The sequence below is a fragment of the Hordeum vulgare genome, chromosome 7H (genome assembly GCF_904849725.1).
Source record: "Hordeum vulgare subsp. vulgare chromosome 7H, MorexV3_pseudomolecules_assembly, whole genome shotgun sequence".
Taxonomy (NCBI): domain Eukaryota; kingdom Viridiplantae; phylum Streptophyta; class Magnoliopsida; order Poales; family Poaceae; genus Hordeum; species Hordeum vulgare.
In genome coordinates, this window is record NC_058524.1 from 545639221 (window position 1) to 545653266 (window position 14046).

General features: G+C 42.2%; 1 protein-coding gene across 1 annotated transcript; it reads left to right on the plus strand.

The window, feature by feature from the left end:
- Positions 1-9666: 9666 nt before the first annotated feature.
- LOC123409257 (uncharacterized protein DKFZp434B061-like) lies at positions 9667-12769 on the plus strand. The gene is given in 4 exon segments (XM_045102206.1): positions 9667-9673; positions 11093-11172; positions 11174-11742; positions 12739-12769. Coding segments are annotated over 4 exon segments (687 nt in total).
- The last annotated feature ends 1277 nt before the right edge of the window (positions 12770-14046 follow it).

Here is a 14046-nt window from a genome sequence, read left to right on the forward strand (position 1 = left end):
TGAGCAAGCAAGTTGGATGCACACCCACTAGCTCTCCTTTTGAGCTTTCACACACTTATAGCTCTAGTGCATCCTTTGTATGGCAATCCCTACTCATTCACATTGATATCTATTAATGGGCATCTCCATAGCCTTTTGATACGCCGAGTCAATGTGACCATCTCCTCCTTTTTGTCTCACCACCACCACCACACTCTATTCCACCTATAGTGCTATATCCATGGCTCATGCTCATGTATTGCGTGATACTTATGGAAAGTTTGAGAAAGTAAGAGTGCGAAAACAATTACTTGGCTAATACCGGGGTTGTTCATGATTTACATTAGTTGTGTGAGGATGATGGAGCATAGCCAGACTCTATGATTTTGTAGGGATAACTTTCCTTGGCCTTGTTATTTTGAAAGTTCATGATTACCTTGCTAGTTTGCTTGAAGTATTATTGTTTTCATTTCAATAGCAAACTACTGTTTTGAATCTTACGGATCTAAACATTCATGTCACGTGAAAGAAGTTGCAAAGGACAACTATGCTAGGTAGCATTCCACATCAAAAATTCAGTCTTTATCACTTCCCTACTCGAGGACGAGTAGGAGTTAAGCTTGGGGATGCTTGATACGTCTCCAACGTATCTATAGTTTTTGATGGTTTCATGCTTTTATCTTGTCAAACTTTGGATGTTTTGTATGCTTTATATGTATTTTTTGGGACTAACCTATTAACTCGCTGCCAAGTGCCAGTTCATGTTTTTTCCATGTTTTTGACCCCTTTCAGAGGAGGATTTTGAACGGAGTCCAAACGGAATAAAACTTCCGAAAAGATTTTTTCCGGAACAGAAAAAGATCGGGAGACTTGAGATCCAAGGAAGGTGGTCCTCACGGACCCCACAAGCCCTCATGGCGCGGCCCGGGGGGGGGGTGGGTGGGCGCCACCCAGGCTTGTGGGATCCCTGGACCACCTCTGCCCTAGGTTTTGCGCCTATATATTCCCTAAAATCCCAGAAAAAATCAGGAGATCATCGAAAGTACTTTTCCGCCACCGCAAGCTTCTGTCTCCGCAAGATCCCATCTGGGGCATGTTCTGGTGCCCTGCCGTATGGGGGATTCGGACACGGAGGGCTTCTTCATCAACACCAGGACCTCTGTGATGATGCGTGAGTAGTTCACCATAGACATACGGGTCCATAGCTAGTAGTTAGATGGCTTCTGCTCTCTCTTGGATCTTCAATACGAAGTTCTCCATGATCTTCGTGGAGATCTATCCGATGTAATCTTCTTTTGCGGTGTGATTGTCGAGATCCGATGAATTGTGGATTTATGATTATATTATCTATGAGTCTTATTTGAGTTTCTTCTGATCTCTCTTATGCATGATTTCATATCCTTGTAATTATCTTCGAGTTGTGGGTTTTGTCTGGCCAACTAGATCTATGATTCTTGCAATGGGAGAAGTGCTTGGTTTTGGGTTCATACCATGCGGTGACCTCACCCAGTGACAGAAGGGGTAGCGAGGAATGTATCGTGTTGTTGCCATCAAGGTTAAAAAGATGGGGTTTTCATCATTGGTTTGATATTATCCCTCTACATCATGACATCTTGCTTCAGGCGTTACCCTGTTCGTCATGAACTCAATACACTAGATGCATGTTGGATAGCGGTCGATGTGTGGAGTAATAATAGTAGATGCAGAAAGTATCGGTCTACTTGTCTCGGACGTGATGCCTATATGTATGATGATTGCCTTAGATATTGTCTTGACTTTGCGCGATTCTATCAATTGCTCGACAGTAATTTGTTTACCCACCGTGATATTTGCTATTTTGAGAGAAGCCTCTAGTGAACACTATGGCCCCCGGGTCTACTCCACACCATATTTTCAGCCTTACACTTTTTACTTCGTTGCACTTTCCGCCTTCAGATCTCACTTTGCAATCAACCTTGAAGGGATTGACAACCCCTTTATAGCGTTGGGTGCAAGCTCTTTTGTGTTTGCGCAGGTACTCTCGACTTGACGAGATTCTCCTACTGGATTGATACCTTGGTTCTCAAATTGAGGGAAATACTTACTGCTCCTGTGCTGCATCACCCTTTCAACTTCAAGGGAAAAATCGACGCAAGCAAGAGAAGTAGCAAGAAGAATTCCTGGTGTTGCCGGGGAAGGATTTTTGTTGCCGTAGCAATGGAGATGAAAGGCGCAAGATGATAAGGGCCATATCATGTCACTATATGATTGCATGTGATGTTTATCATGTTTTTATATCTTATTTGCTTAGAACGACGGTAGTAAATAAGATGATCCCTTCACTAAGATTTCAGGAAAAGCGGTTCCCAGGATCGTTGTCTCGAAGCACCACGTGATGATCGGGTGTGATAGATTCTAACGTTTGCATACAATGGGTGTAAGCCAGATTTACACACGCAAAACACTTAGGTTGACTTGACGAGCCTAGCCTGTACAGACATGGCCTCGGAACACGAGAGACCAAAAGGTCGAACATGAGTTGTATGGAGATACGATCAACATGGAGATGTTCACCATTGGATACTAGTCCGTCTCACGTGATGATCGGACACGGGCTAGTCGATGTGGATCATGTATCACTTGGATGACTAGAGGGATGTCTATCTAAGTGGGAGTTCATTATGTAAATTTGATTAGATGAACTTAATTAGTATGAACTTAGTCTAAGAATGTGTTTACAAATATTGCAGATCCAATGGCCAACGCTCATGTCAACTTCAACTTCAACGCGTTCCTAGAGAAAACCAAGCTGAAACACGATGGTAGCAACTATGTGGACTGGGCTCATAATTTAAAGCTCATCCTCACTGCTTCCAAGAAGGCATATGTCCTTGATGCACCGCTAGGTGACCCTCCCGTTCCCACTGCAGCCTAGGACGTTATGAACGCCCGGCAGTCGCGTAGTGATGACTACTCTCTGGTTCAGTGCGGCATGCTTTACAGTTTAGAACCGGGGCTTCAAAGGTGTTTGGAGCAAAATGGAGCATATGAGATGTCCCAAGAGTTGAAACTTGTTTTCCAATCTCATGCCCGGGTCGAGAGATAGGAGGTCTCTCACAAGTTCTTCAGCTGTAAGATGAAGGAAAATAGTTCTGTCAGTGAGCACATACTCAGAATGTCTGGGTTGCACAACCGCTTGTCTTAGCTAGGAGTTGAACTTCCGGATGACGCGGTTATTGACAGAGTCCTCGAGTCGCTTCCACCTAGCTATAAGGGCTTTGTGATGAACTACAACATGCAAGGGATGGAGAAGGCCATTCCCAAGTTGTATTCAATGCTGAAATCAGCAGAGGTGGAAATCAAGAAAGAACATCAAGTGTTGATGGTGAATAAGACCACCAGTTTCAAGAAGGGCAAGGATAAAAAAAACTTCAAGAAGGACATCAAAGCAGTTGCCTCGCCTGGTAAACCAGTTTCCAGGAAGAAGGCAAAGAGAGGACCCAAGCATGAGACCGGGTGCTATTATTGTAAGGGAACCGGTCACTTGAAGCGGAACTGCCCCCAGTACTTGGCAGATAAGAAGGCCGACAACGTCCAAGGTATATATGATATACATGTTATTTATGTGTACCTTAACATCGCTTGTAGTAGCTCTTGGCTATTTGATACCGGTGCTGTCGCTCACATTTGCAACTCGAAACAGGAACTATGGAATAAGCGGAGAGTGGCCAAGGACGAGGTGACGATGCGCGTCGGGAATGGTTCCAAGGTCGATGTGATCGTCGTCGGCATGCTACCTCTACATATACCTTCGGGATTAGTTTTAAACCTTAATAATTATTACTTAGTACCAGCTTTGAGCATGAACATTGTGTCTGGATCTCGTTTAATGCGAGATGGCTACTCATTTAAATATGAGAATAATGGTTGTTCCATTTATATGAGTAATATGTTTTATGGTCATGCCCCGCTGGTCAATGTTTTATTCTTAATGAATCCAAACGTGATGTTACACATATTCATAGTGTGAGTACCAATAGATGTAAGGTTGATAATGATAGTCCCACATACTTGTGGCACTGCCGCCTTGGTCATATCAGTGTAAAACACATGAAGAAACTACATACAGATGTACTTTTGGAGTCTCTTGATTTTGAATCATTTGATACATGCGAACCGTGCCTCATGGGCAAGATGACAAAGACTCCGTTCTCCGGAACAATGGAGCGAGCAACCAACTTGTTGGAAATAATACATACCGATGTATGCGGTCCAATGAGTGTTGAGGCTCGTGGTGGCTATCTTTATGTTCTCACCCTCACTGATGACTTAAGAAGATAAGGGTATGTCTACTAAATGAAACCCAAGTTTGAAACCTTTGAAAGGTTTAAGGAATTTCAGAGTGAGGTAGAGAATCAACGTAAAAAGAAAATAAAGTTCCTATGATCTGATCGTGGAGGAGAATATTTGAGTCACGAGTTTGGCACGCACTTAAGAAAATGTGGAATTGTTTCACAACTCACGTCGTGTGGCACACCTCAGCGTAATGGTGTGTCTGAACGTCGTAATCACACTCTATTGGATATGGTGCGATCCATGATGTCTCTTACAGATTTACCGCTATCATTTTGGGGATATGCATTGGAAACTGCCGCATTCACTTTAAATAGGGCACCGTCTAAATCCTTTGAGACGACACCGTATGAATTATGGTTTGGAAAGAAACCTAAGAAGTCGTTTCTGAAAGTTTGGGGCTGCGATGCTTATGTGAAGAAACTTCAACCAGAGAAGCTTGAACCCAAAGCGGAAAAATGCGTCTTCATAGGATACCCCAAGGAAACTATTGGGTATACCTTCTATCTTAGATCCGAAGGCAAAATCTTTGTTGCCAAGAACGGATCCTTTCTAGACAAAGAGTTTCTCTTGAAAGAAGTAAGTGGGAGGAGAGTAGAACTTGATGAGGTAATTGTACCTCCTCTCGAACTGGAGAGTAGCGCTGAGCAGGAAAATGTTTCTATGGTGCCTACACCGACTAGAGAGGAAGTTAACGATGAGGATCATGAAACTTCGGATCAAGTTGCTCCTGAACCTCGAAGGTCCACAAGGACACGTTACGCACCAGAGTGGTACGACAACCCTGTCTTGGAAATCATGTTGTTGGACAAGAGTGAGCTTTGAACTATGAAGAAGCAATGGCGGGCCCATATTCCAACAAATGGCTTGAAGCCATGAAATCCGAGATATGATCCATGTATGAAAACAAAGTATGGAGTTCGGTGGACTTGCCCGATGATGGGCGAGCCATAGAAAATAAATGGATCTTTAAGAAGAAGACTGACGCGGATGGTAATGTGATCATCTATAAGGCTCGACTTGTCGCTAAGGGTTATCTATAAGTTCAAGGAATTGACTACGATGAGACTTTCTCACCCGTAGCAATGCTGAAGTCGGTCCGAATCATGTTAGCAGTTGCCACATTTTATGATTATGAGATCTAGCAAATGGACGTCAAAATGACATTCCTTCACGACTTTCTTAAGGAAGAATTGTATATGATACAACCAGAAGGTTTTGTCGATCCTAATAATGCTGACATGGTATGCAAGCTCCAGTGCTCCATTTATGGGCTGGTGCAAGAATCTCGGAGTTGGAACATTTGCTTTGATGAGGTGATCATAGCGTTTGGGTTTGTACAGACTTACGGAGAAGCCTGTATTTACAAGAAAGTGAGTGGGAGCTCTGTAGCATTTCTCATATTATATGTGGATGACATATTGTTGATGGGAAATGATATAGAAATTTTGGAAAGCACTAAGGCCTATTTGAATAAGTTTTTTTCAATGAAGGACCTTGGAGAAGCTTCCTACATATTAGGCATCAAGATATATAGAGATAGATCGAGATGGCTCATTGGTCTTTCACAAAGCACATACCTTGACAAGACATTGAAGAAGTTCAATATGGATAAGGCCAAGAAGGGGTTCTTGCCTGTATTACAAGGTGTGAGGTTGAGCATAGCCCAACGACCGACCATGGCAGAAGATAGAGAAAAGATGAGTACCGTCCCCTATGCTTCAGCCATAGGCTCTATTATGTATGACATGTTGTATACCAGACCTGATGTGAACCTTGCCATAAGTTTGGTAGGGAGGTACCAAAGTGATCCAGTAGTGGATCACTGCACAGCGGTCAAGAATATCCTTACGTACCTGAAAAGGACTATAGATATGTTTCTCATTTATGGAGGTGCCGAAGAGCTCATCGTAAAGGGTTACATCGATGCTAGCTTCGACACAGATCCGGATGACTCCAAGTCACAAACTGGATACGTGTATGTTTTGAATGGTGGGACAGTCAGCTGGTGCAGTTGCAAGCAAAGTGTCATGGCGGCATCTACATGTGAAGCGGGGTACATAGATGCTTCAGAAGCAACACACGAAGGAGTCTGGATGATGGAGTTCATCACTGACCTAGCAGTGATTCCCAGTGCGTCGGGCCTGATGACTCTCTTCTATGACAACAGTGGAGCCATTGCCAATGCCAAGGAGCCCGGGTTTCACAAGAAGACCAAGCACATCAAGCACCACTTCAACTCTATTTGTGGATACATCCAGGATGGAGATATAGATATTTGTAAAGTACATACGGATCTAAATATCACAGATCCATTGACTAAAGTTCTTCCACGAGCGAAGCATTATCAACACTAGAACTCTATGCGTGTTCGATATATCACAATGTAACTAGATTATTGACTCTAGTGCAAGTGGGAGACTGCTGGAAATATGCCCTAGAGGCAATAATAAATTGGTTATTATTATATTTCCTAGTTCATGATAATTGTCTATTATTCATGCTATAATAGTATTAACCGGAAACTGTATTACATGTGTGAATATATAGACCACAACATGTCCCTAGTGAGCCTTTTGCTAGCTCGATGATCAATAGATGGTCATGGTTTCCTGATCATGGACATTGGATGTCATTGATAATGGGATCACATCATTAGGAGAATGATGTGATGGACAAGACCCAATCCTAAACATAACACAAGATCGTGTAGTTCGTCTGCTAAAGCTTTTCTAATGTTAAGTATCATTTCCTTAGACCATGAGATTGCGCAACTCCCGGATACCGTAGGAGTGCATTGGGTGCATAAAACGTCACAAATTAACTAGGTGATTATAAAGGTACACTACAGGTATCTCCGAAAGTGTTTGTTGGGTTGGTACGAATCGAGACTGGGATTTGTCACTCCGTGTGACGAAGAGGTGTCTTTGGGACCACTCGGTAATGCATCATCATAATGAGCTCAATGTGACTAGGGAGTTAGCAACGGGATGATGTGTTACGGAACGAGTAAAGAGACTTGCCGGTAAAGAGATTGAACATGGTATAGGGATACCGACGATCGAATCTCGGGCAAGTTTCATACCGATAGACAAAGGGAATTGCATACAGTACAAGAAATATGTCAACTAACGACCTTATGGCAGTGACCCTCGCAGAAATGGTCGTAAATCTACGACCATTTGAGACCAGTTGGTCGTAAGATGTCCGGAGGGGTCCTAACCCTGAAATTTAACGACCATTTTCATCAGCAAGGTCGTACCTTCCATACTGGAAATGGTCATAAAGAGGATAGCCCTGGACCGCTGCCTAATTTGTAGCTAATTACGACCAATATAGATGGTCATAGCTATGACTAGGTGCCACATCATTAGTTTTGCCTACGTGTCATGTCCATGTGTCAATTTTTGCCCTAGTTTGTGAAGCAACCTACAATTCTGTCATTCCAAAAATTCTCGAAAAATTCTCATAAATACTTTGGATCATATATTCCTCAAATATGTGAAAACTCTTCCTTCCATAGTTCGAAAATAATTCAGCAATATTCATTTTCCTATTCTGTTCAGAATAGCACATTGTGAAGGAAGTGCTATTTCTAGTTTTTTGATTGCCCTGAAAAGTTTTGGACACTCTTGACTATCCAAATCATTGCCTCATGAAAATATTCATATCCATTTGCCTAGTAAATCTTCCTGAGCAAATTTCCAAAGTTTGTGTTCAGCTAACAACTTTGTGAAGGAAGTATTAGCTAGGTATATCCTGATGAGTTGAATTTTTCCACATCTTCTATATGCCAAAACCATAGCTCTCCACAAAATTTCAGCCTCATCTAACAATCCATGTGAGCTCATCATCCAATCTTTGTTTCTGGTAATATTTTCAGTTTGTGAAGCAGGTACATTTTATATTGCTTTATAGTTGATGAAAATTTACCACCAAATTAAATTGACCATATAACCTCACTCCACCAAATTTTAGCTTATTTAATTCAGCCAGTTTCCCTCAATATTTTTCCCAATATTCTGTTCAGTAGAGAGAATTGTGAAGGAATTACAATTTTTGTTAATCCTAATTTTATGAATTTTTACTGTGCCTTAATGTGCCCAAATTATCATCCTCCTCCAAATTTCAGCTCAATCCAATCATCTATGTGAGCCCAGTTTAAATTACCATTTTCTCTCCAGATTAGCACATTGTGAAGGAAGTGTCACTTTGGCATGTCCAAATGGTATAAATTTTTTATAGTGCCTTCATATGCCCAAATTAACATCATACACCAAATTTCAGCTCAATAAATTCATTCATTTGAGCCCAGCTTCAACATTCATATTTCTATACAGTGTGGTACTTTGCAGAGCAAGTGCCACCTAGGTTCATCCATTTGAGCTAAAAATTTGCCAAGAGAGTCTCCTTAGTAGATGATAATCGCCAACCAAAATTTAGGCCCATTGTCTATGTGCATTACCCGCGCGGCTAATCAAACACCTGGCTGCTAATTCATGTTTGAGCTTAGGTGAGTCTCCTCGTCAGATTCTTCTATTGTATTCTTCTTCCTAACATCTACCGAGGGATTGTCCAATCCACGAGACAGGCCTATTCCACCCAGAACACGTGACCACGCAACGGTCACACAGTGACCATGCGGCTGACATGCAAGTTTACGTGCTCTAGAGTTGGGGCCCTCGACCACCATACAAACCTCGATGTCAAGCCACCACACCATGTATTTCTGATTAAATAGATACTTATGTACCTATAAATCATTTTTTGGAAAAATAAAGAGCAAACTATAATGCAGCCGCAGTTCAAATTTAACCCGCTTCCAACTGAATCGATATAAATTTGTCTTTTTCACGAGAAGTGTATAAAAGCTTTAACATCCAACCATTTCGTCAATTGTACATTAAATATGGCCTAGTATTTTAGAAAGATGATTTGGTACAATTTTGAAACAAATATATGGTAGGTCCTTCACAAAAAAACTCATTTTGGACATTTGAAAAATGGAAAATGATTTTTTCATACAAGGAAAATAAAAACTTCCTTAATCAACATTATTTCCCATTCCAATATGTACCCTTGTGCATAATATTAGATCATTTCAATAAACTATGTCATGAATGTCGCGATACGATTGATCATTTGGCTTGAAAACCATGAATCTTCACACATGATAGCCCATTTTTTAGAACACTTTTTAAAAATAATTTCCGTATTACAAGTTTATTATTACTTTTTAAAAATAATTTCCGTATTACACTTTTTAAAAATAATTTCGTATTACATATAATGACACAATGCAAATCTTTTCCAATTTTTTTTGAATTTTTCATGGCCATTTCTAAATGCGGTCAAATGGCGGGTATGACCGTTCCTACCTAGTGGTTGAGACCTGGAAAACTTTTGATGTTTCCGTGATTACATAGATACTTGTGTACCTAAAAATCATTTTTGGGAAAAATAATAAGCAAATTATAATGGAGCTGCAGTTCAAATTTAACCCGCTTCCAACTGAATCGATATAAATTTGTCTTTTTCATGAGAGGTGGATCAAAACTTTCTACACCCAACCATTTGGTGAATTGTACATTAAATATGGCCTAGTATTTTAGAAAAATGATTTGGTACAATTTTGAAACAAATATATGGTAGGTCCTTCACAAAAAAACTCATTTGGGATATTTGAAAAATAGAAAATGTTTTTTTCATACAAGGAAATTGAAAACTTCCTTAATCAACATTATTTTCCATTCCAATATGCACGCTTGTGCATAATATTAGATCATTCAAACAAACTAATGCAGGTGCAGTTCAAATTTGACCCGCTTCCAGCTGATTCAATGAAAATTTGTCTTTTTCACGAGATGTGGATCAAAGTTTTCTACACCCAACCATTTGGTGAATTGTACATTAAATGTGGCCTAGTATTTTAGAAAATTGGGTTGGTCCAATTTTGCAACAAATATATGGTAGGTCCTTTACAAAAAAAAACTCATTTTGGGTACTTGAAAAATGGAAAATGAATTTTCCGTCCAAAGAAAATGGAAAATGAATTTTCCGTCCAAAGAAAATGGAAAATGAATTTTCTGTCCAAAGAATATGAGATCATTTGAACAAACTATTCCATGAATTTGGCCATAAGATTGATCATTTTTGGGCACCCGAAAAATTGAAAATGATTTTTTTTCAAAAGAAAATGAAAACTCACTTTTGACATGTAACCATTTGCCCAATTGCGCATAAATTATGGTCTAATATTTTTGAAAAATGGTGTGGTTCAAATTTGTAAGGAAGATTTGGTAGGTTCTTCACAAAAAGTTGAATTTTGGCACTTCAAAAATAGAAAGTGAGCTTTATATGCAAAGAAAATGAAAATATTCCAAATCACATTGTTTGTCATCCCAAAGTAGACACATATGCATAATATTGGTTAATTCTGACAAACTGTATGTTTACGGCAAATAAGAGGGTGAACAATATAAGAGAAACAAAAGGAAAAGAGAAAATTACACAAGCTTAAGTGTGAATGGTGGAATGAGTTTTGGCATGGGTCGCTGACATGGCAAACATCCGCCCATCCATCAATCCATCCATCCACCCGCAACGAACCTCACCCAACCCATCGTGCCCTCCTCTTCCTCTGTCTGCACGAACCCTAGCCGCCGCCTCCCTCTCTCTCCCGATCTAGATCGACAGGTCCGTATACAGCCGCCCCTTCGCCCCTTCATTCCCTCTGCATGCGGCCACTCACCCTCTGCCATCTGCTTACCTCCCACCCGAGACGGATCGCCCAACGCATCCATCTCTCCTCTCCTGCAACCCCTCGCTTTCTCCACGCTCTTCACATCGACATAAAGCACTCCCAGATCCATCCGGATGCTGGACATGGAGGAGTCCGCGCAGCCCAAGACCGCCGACCCCTCTGACCCGGAGCTCCCCAACGACACCGAGGATTTGGACGAGCCAGAGCCAGCGGAAGAGGAGGATGTGGCTATTGAAGAGGTCCAATGAGACCGGACCCGCCCAAGGGCGCGGGGACGAACGCGGACGGCTCGCGCCCCTACATCAAGGGGGAGCCGCTCGGGAAGGCCGCCCAGGCCACTGCTGGGAGATCCAACTTCGCCGAGAATGGGGCACAAGGCCTGGCTGGACCACGCGGAGCCCATGTGGCCGGACAACAAGCCGCATCCATGGGAACCGCCGCTCACCGACGCGGGCGTCCTCTGGGCCTGGACTGTCGGCAAGCGCATCCGGGCGCAGGCCGTTGCTGACGGCTACACGCTCCATCGCATCCTCATCTCCACCTTCCACCGCTGCCTCCAGACCGACGCCCAGGCCACCACCGCGCTCTGCGCCGTCCCCGATGATGCAGCGCTCTGCATCATCCTCGACTCCAGCGCCAATGTGCCCCTCGACACCTCCCGCGTCAAGGTCTGATCCCTTACTCCCTCCCTTCATTGTTTTGTGTTTGATTCATTCATCATGCTTGTTGCTCATGCGAGTTCATATTGATTGGATCAGTTGGCAGAGATCAAATATGTGCTTGGAATAAATTGGAGTTTTGAACTGACGGATAGGTCGAAACTACTGCTAAGTGTTGTTACTTTCTAAATTTATTCTTGTGGACGAAGACTGTGAAGGCCATGGATGTCGACAATTAGTGGGTATTGAGAACGTTGGATGCGCCCAATCATCTTCTTCTTTGTCCCCTGCTCTTGTTGTTTTTCCGTTGGTCATAACAGCGAGAGAATTGGTCAAGGCCTTAACACATCAGTGGCGACCCTTCAGTGATGTCCACTCTGAAAACGCTCCAACGAGTAACTCTCAACCAAATGGAAGGTTTCACAATGACGCTCCTAATTTAGTTTGATGACTACATACTGTTTAGTATATCCCATCTTGTACAAGTAACTGCAGGTTCAGTTTTCATTTTTTAAGTTACTTTAGTTTTCTGACGAACGAGCATTGTGGAGGTAGTATTGTTGTAAAGTGTAAACACCCCCACAGTAACCAGCTTCATCTTTTACTCGTTTCTTCCTTGGTGATGGTGAGAGGTTTGGTTGAGGCCTTGACGCTTCGGTGATGCCGGCCATACAGAAATGTTTCTTTCTTGATGAGACTCCCACGTCCTACACTTGCTTTGATGCCAATATTTGGCTATGCTCCTATTCATTTCTAGCTCCATTAATTCATATTCCCTGAGAAACTGAACTAGTGTAAATCTGATTCACAATTAGTAGTAACACTAGGTTTAGTATTGAATTTTTTCAGTTACTTTGGCTGAAACAACTAAGTAAATCAATAAATCAGGGACCTAGCACACTGTACTTTGAACCACCATGAGGATAATGTATTTGATCTACTTGATTACATGCCTTGTATGTTAAATTAATATCTGCATGCCATATCTTCGGGTGTTTTTTGCAGGTTTGTAAAGAGGGACAATCTCATTTTCTGAAGGAAGTGGCTGCTACCTCTTGAGCTTGTGTTGGTTTTTCCCTTGAAAAGGAAAGGGTGATGCAACACAGTAGCAGTAAGTATTTCCCTCAGTTTGAGAACCAAGGTATCAATCCAGTAGGAGTATCAAGACAAGTCACCAATGTACCTGCGCAAAAACAAACAAACTTGCACCCAACGCTATAAAGGGGTTCTCAATCCCTTCACGATTAATTGGAAGGTGAGATCTGAAGGTGGAAAGTGTAACAAAGTAAAAGTGTAGAGCTGAAAATATGATGTGAAGTAGACCCGGGGGCCATAGTGTTCACTAGAGGCTTCTCTCATGATAGCAAGTATTAAAGTGGGTGAGCGAATTACTGTCGAGCAATTCATAGACCCGTGCAAAGTCATGATGATATCTAAGGCAATGATCATACATATAGGCATCACGTCCGAGACAAGTAGACTGATACTGTCTGCATCTACTACTATTACTACACATCGACCGTTATCCAGCATGCATCTAGTGTATTGAGTACATAACAAACAGAGTAACGCCATAAGCAAGATGAAATGATGTAGAGGGATAAATTCATGCAATAGATATAAACCCATATTTTTACCCTTGATGGCAACAACACGATGCGTGCCTTGCTACCCCTTTTGTCATTGGGTGAGGACACCGCACGGTATGAACCCAAAACCAAGCACTTCTCCCATTGCAAGAATTATAGATCAAGTTGGCCAAACGAAACCCACAATTCGAAGAGAATTACAAGGATACGAAATCATGCATATAAGAGATCATCTGATCATAAATCCACAAGTCATCGGAGCTCGACAAACACATCGCAAAAGAAGGTTACATCAGATAGATCTCCATGAAGATCATGGAGAACTTTGTATTGAAGATCCAAGAGAGAGAAGAAGCCATCTAGCTACTAGCTATGGACCCGAAGGTCTATGGTGAACTACTCACACATCATCGAAGAGGCAATGGTGTTGATGAAGAAGCCCTCCGTGTCCAAATCCCCCTCCGGCAGGGCACCAGAATGGTCCCCAGATGGGATCTTGCGGAGACAGAAGCTTGCATCAGCGGAAAAGTATTTTCGTGGCTCTCTCTGGCAGTTTTGGATTTTTAGGGAATTTATAGGCGCAAGAAGTAGGGCAAAGGAGCCACGTGGGGCCCACAAGCCTAGTAGGCGCGGCCCCCCAGGCCGCAGCTAGGGGGGCTTGTGACCTCCCCCGGGGTCCTTTGCCTTGGTTCTCAAGTTCCCTGCATATCTTCTGTTACGGAAA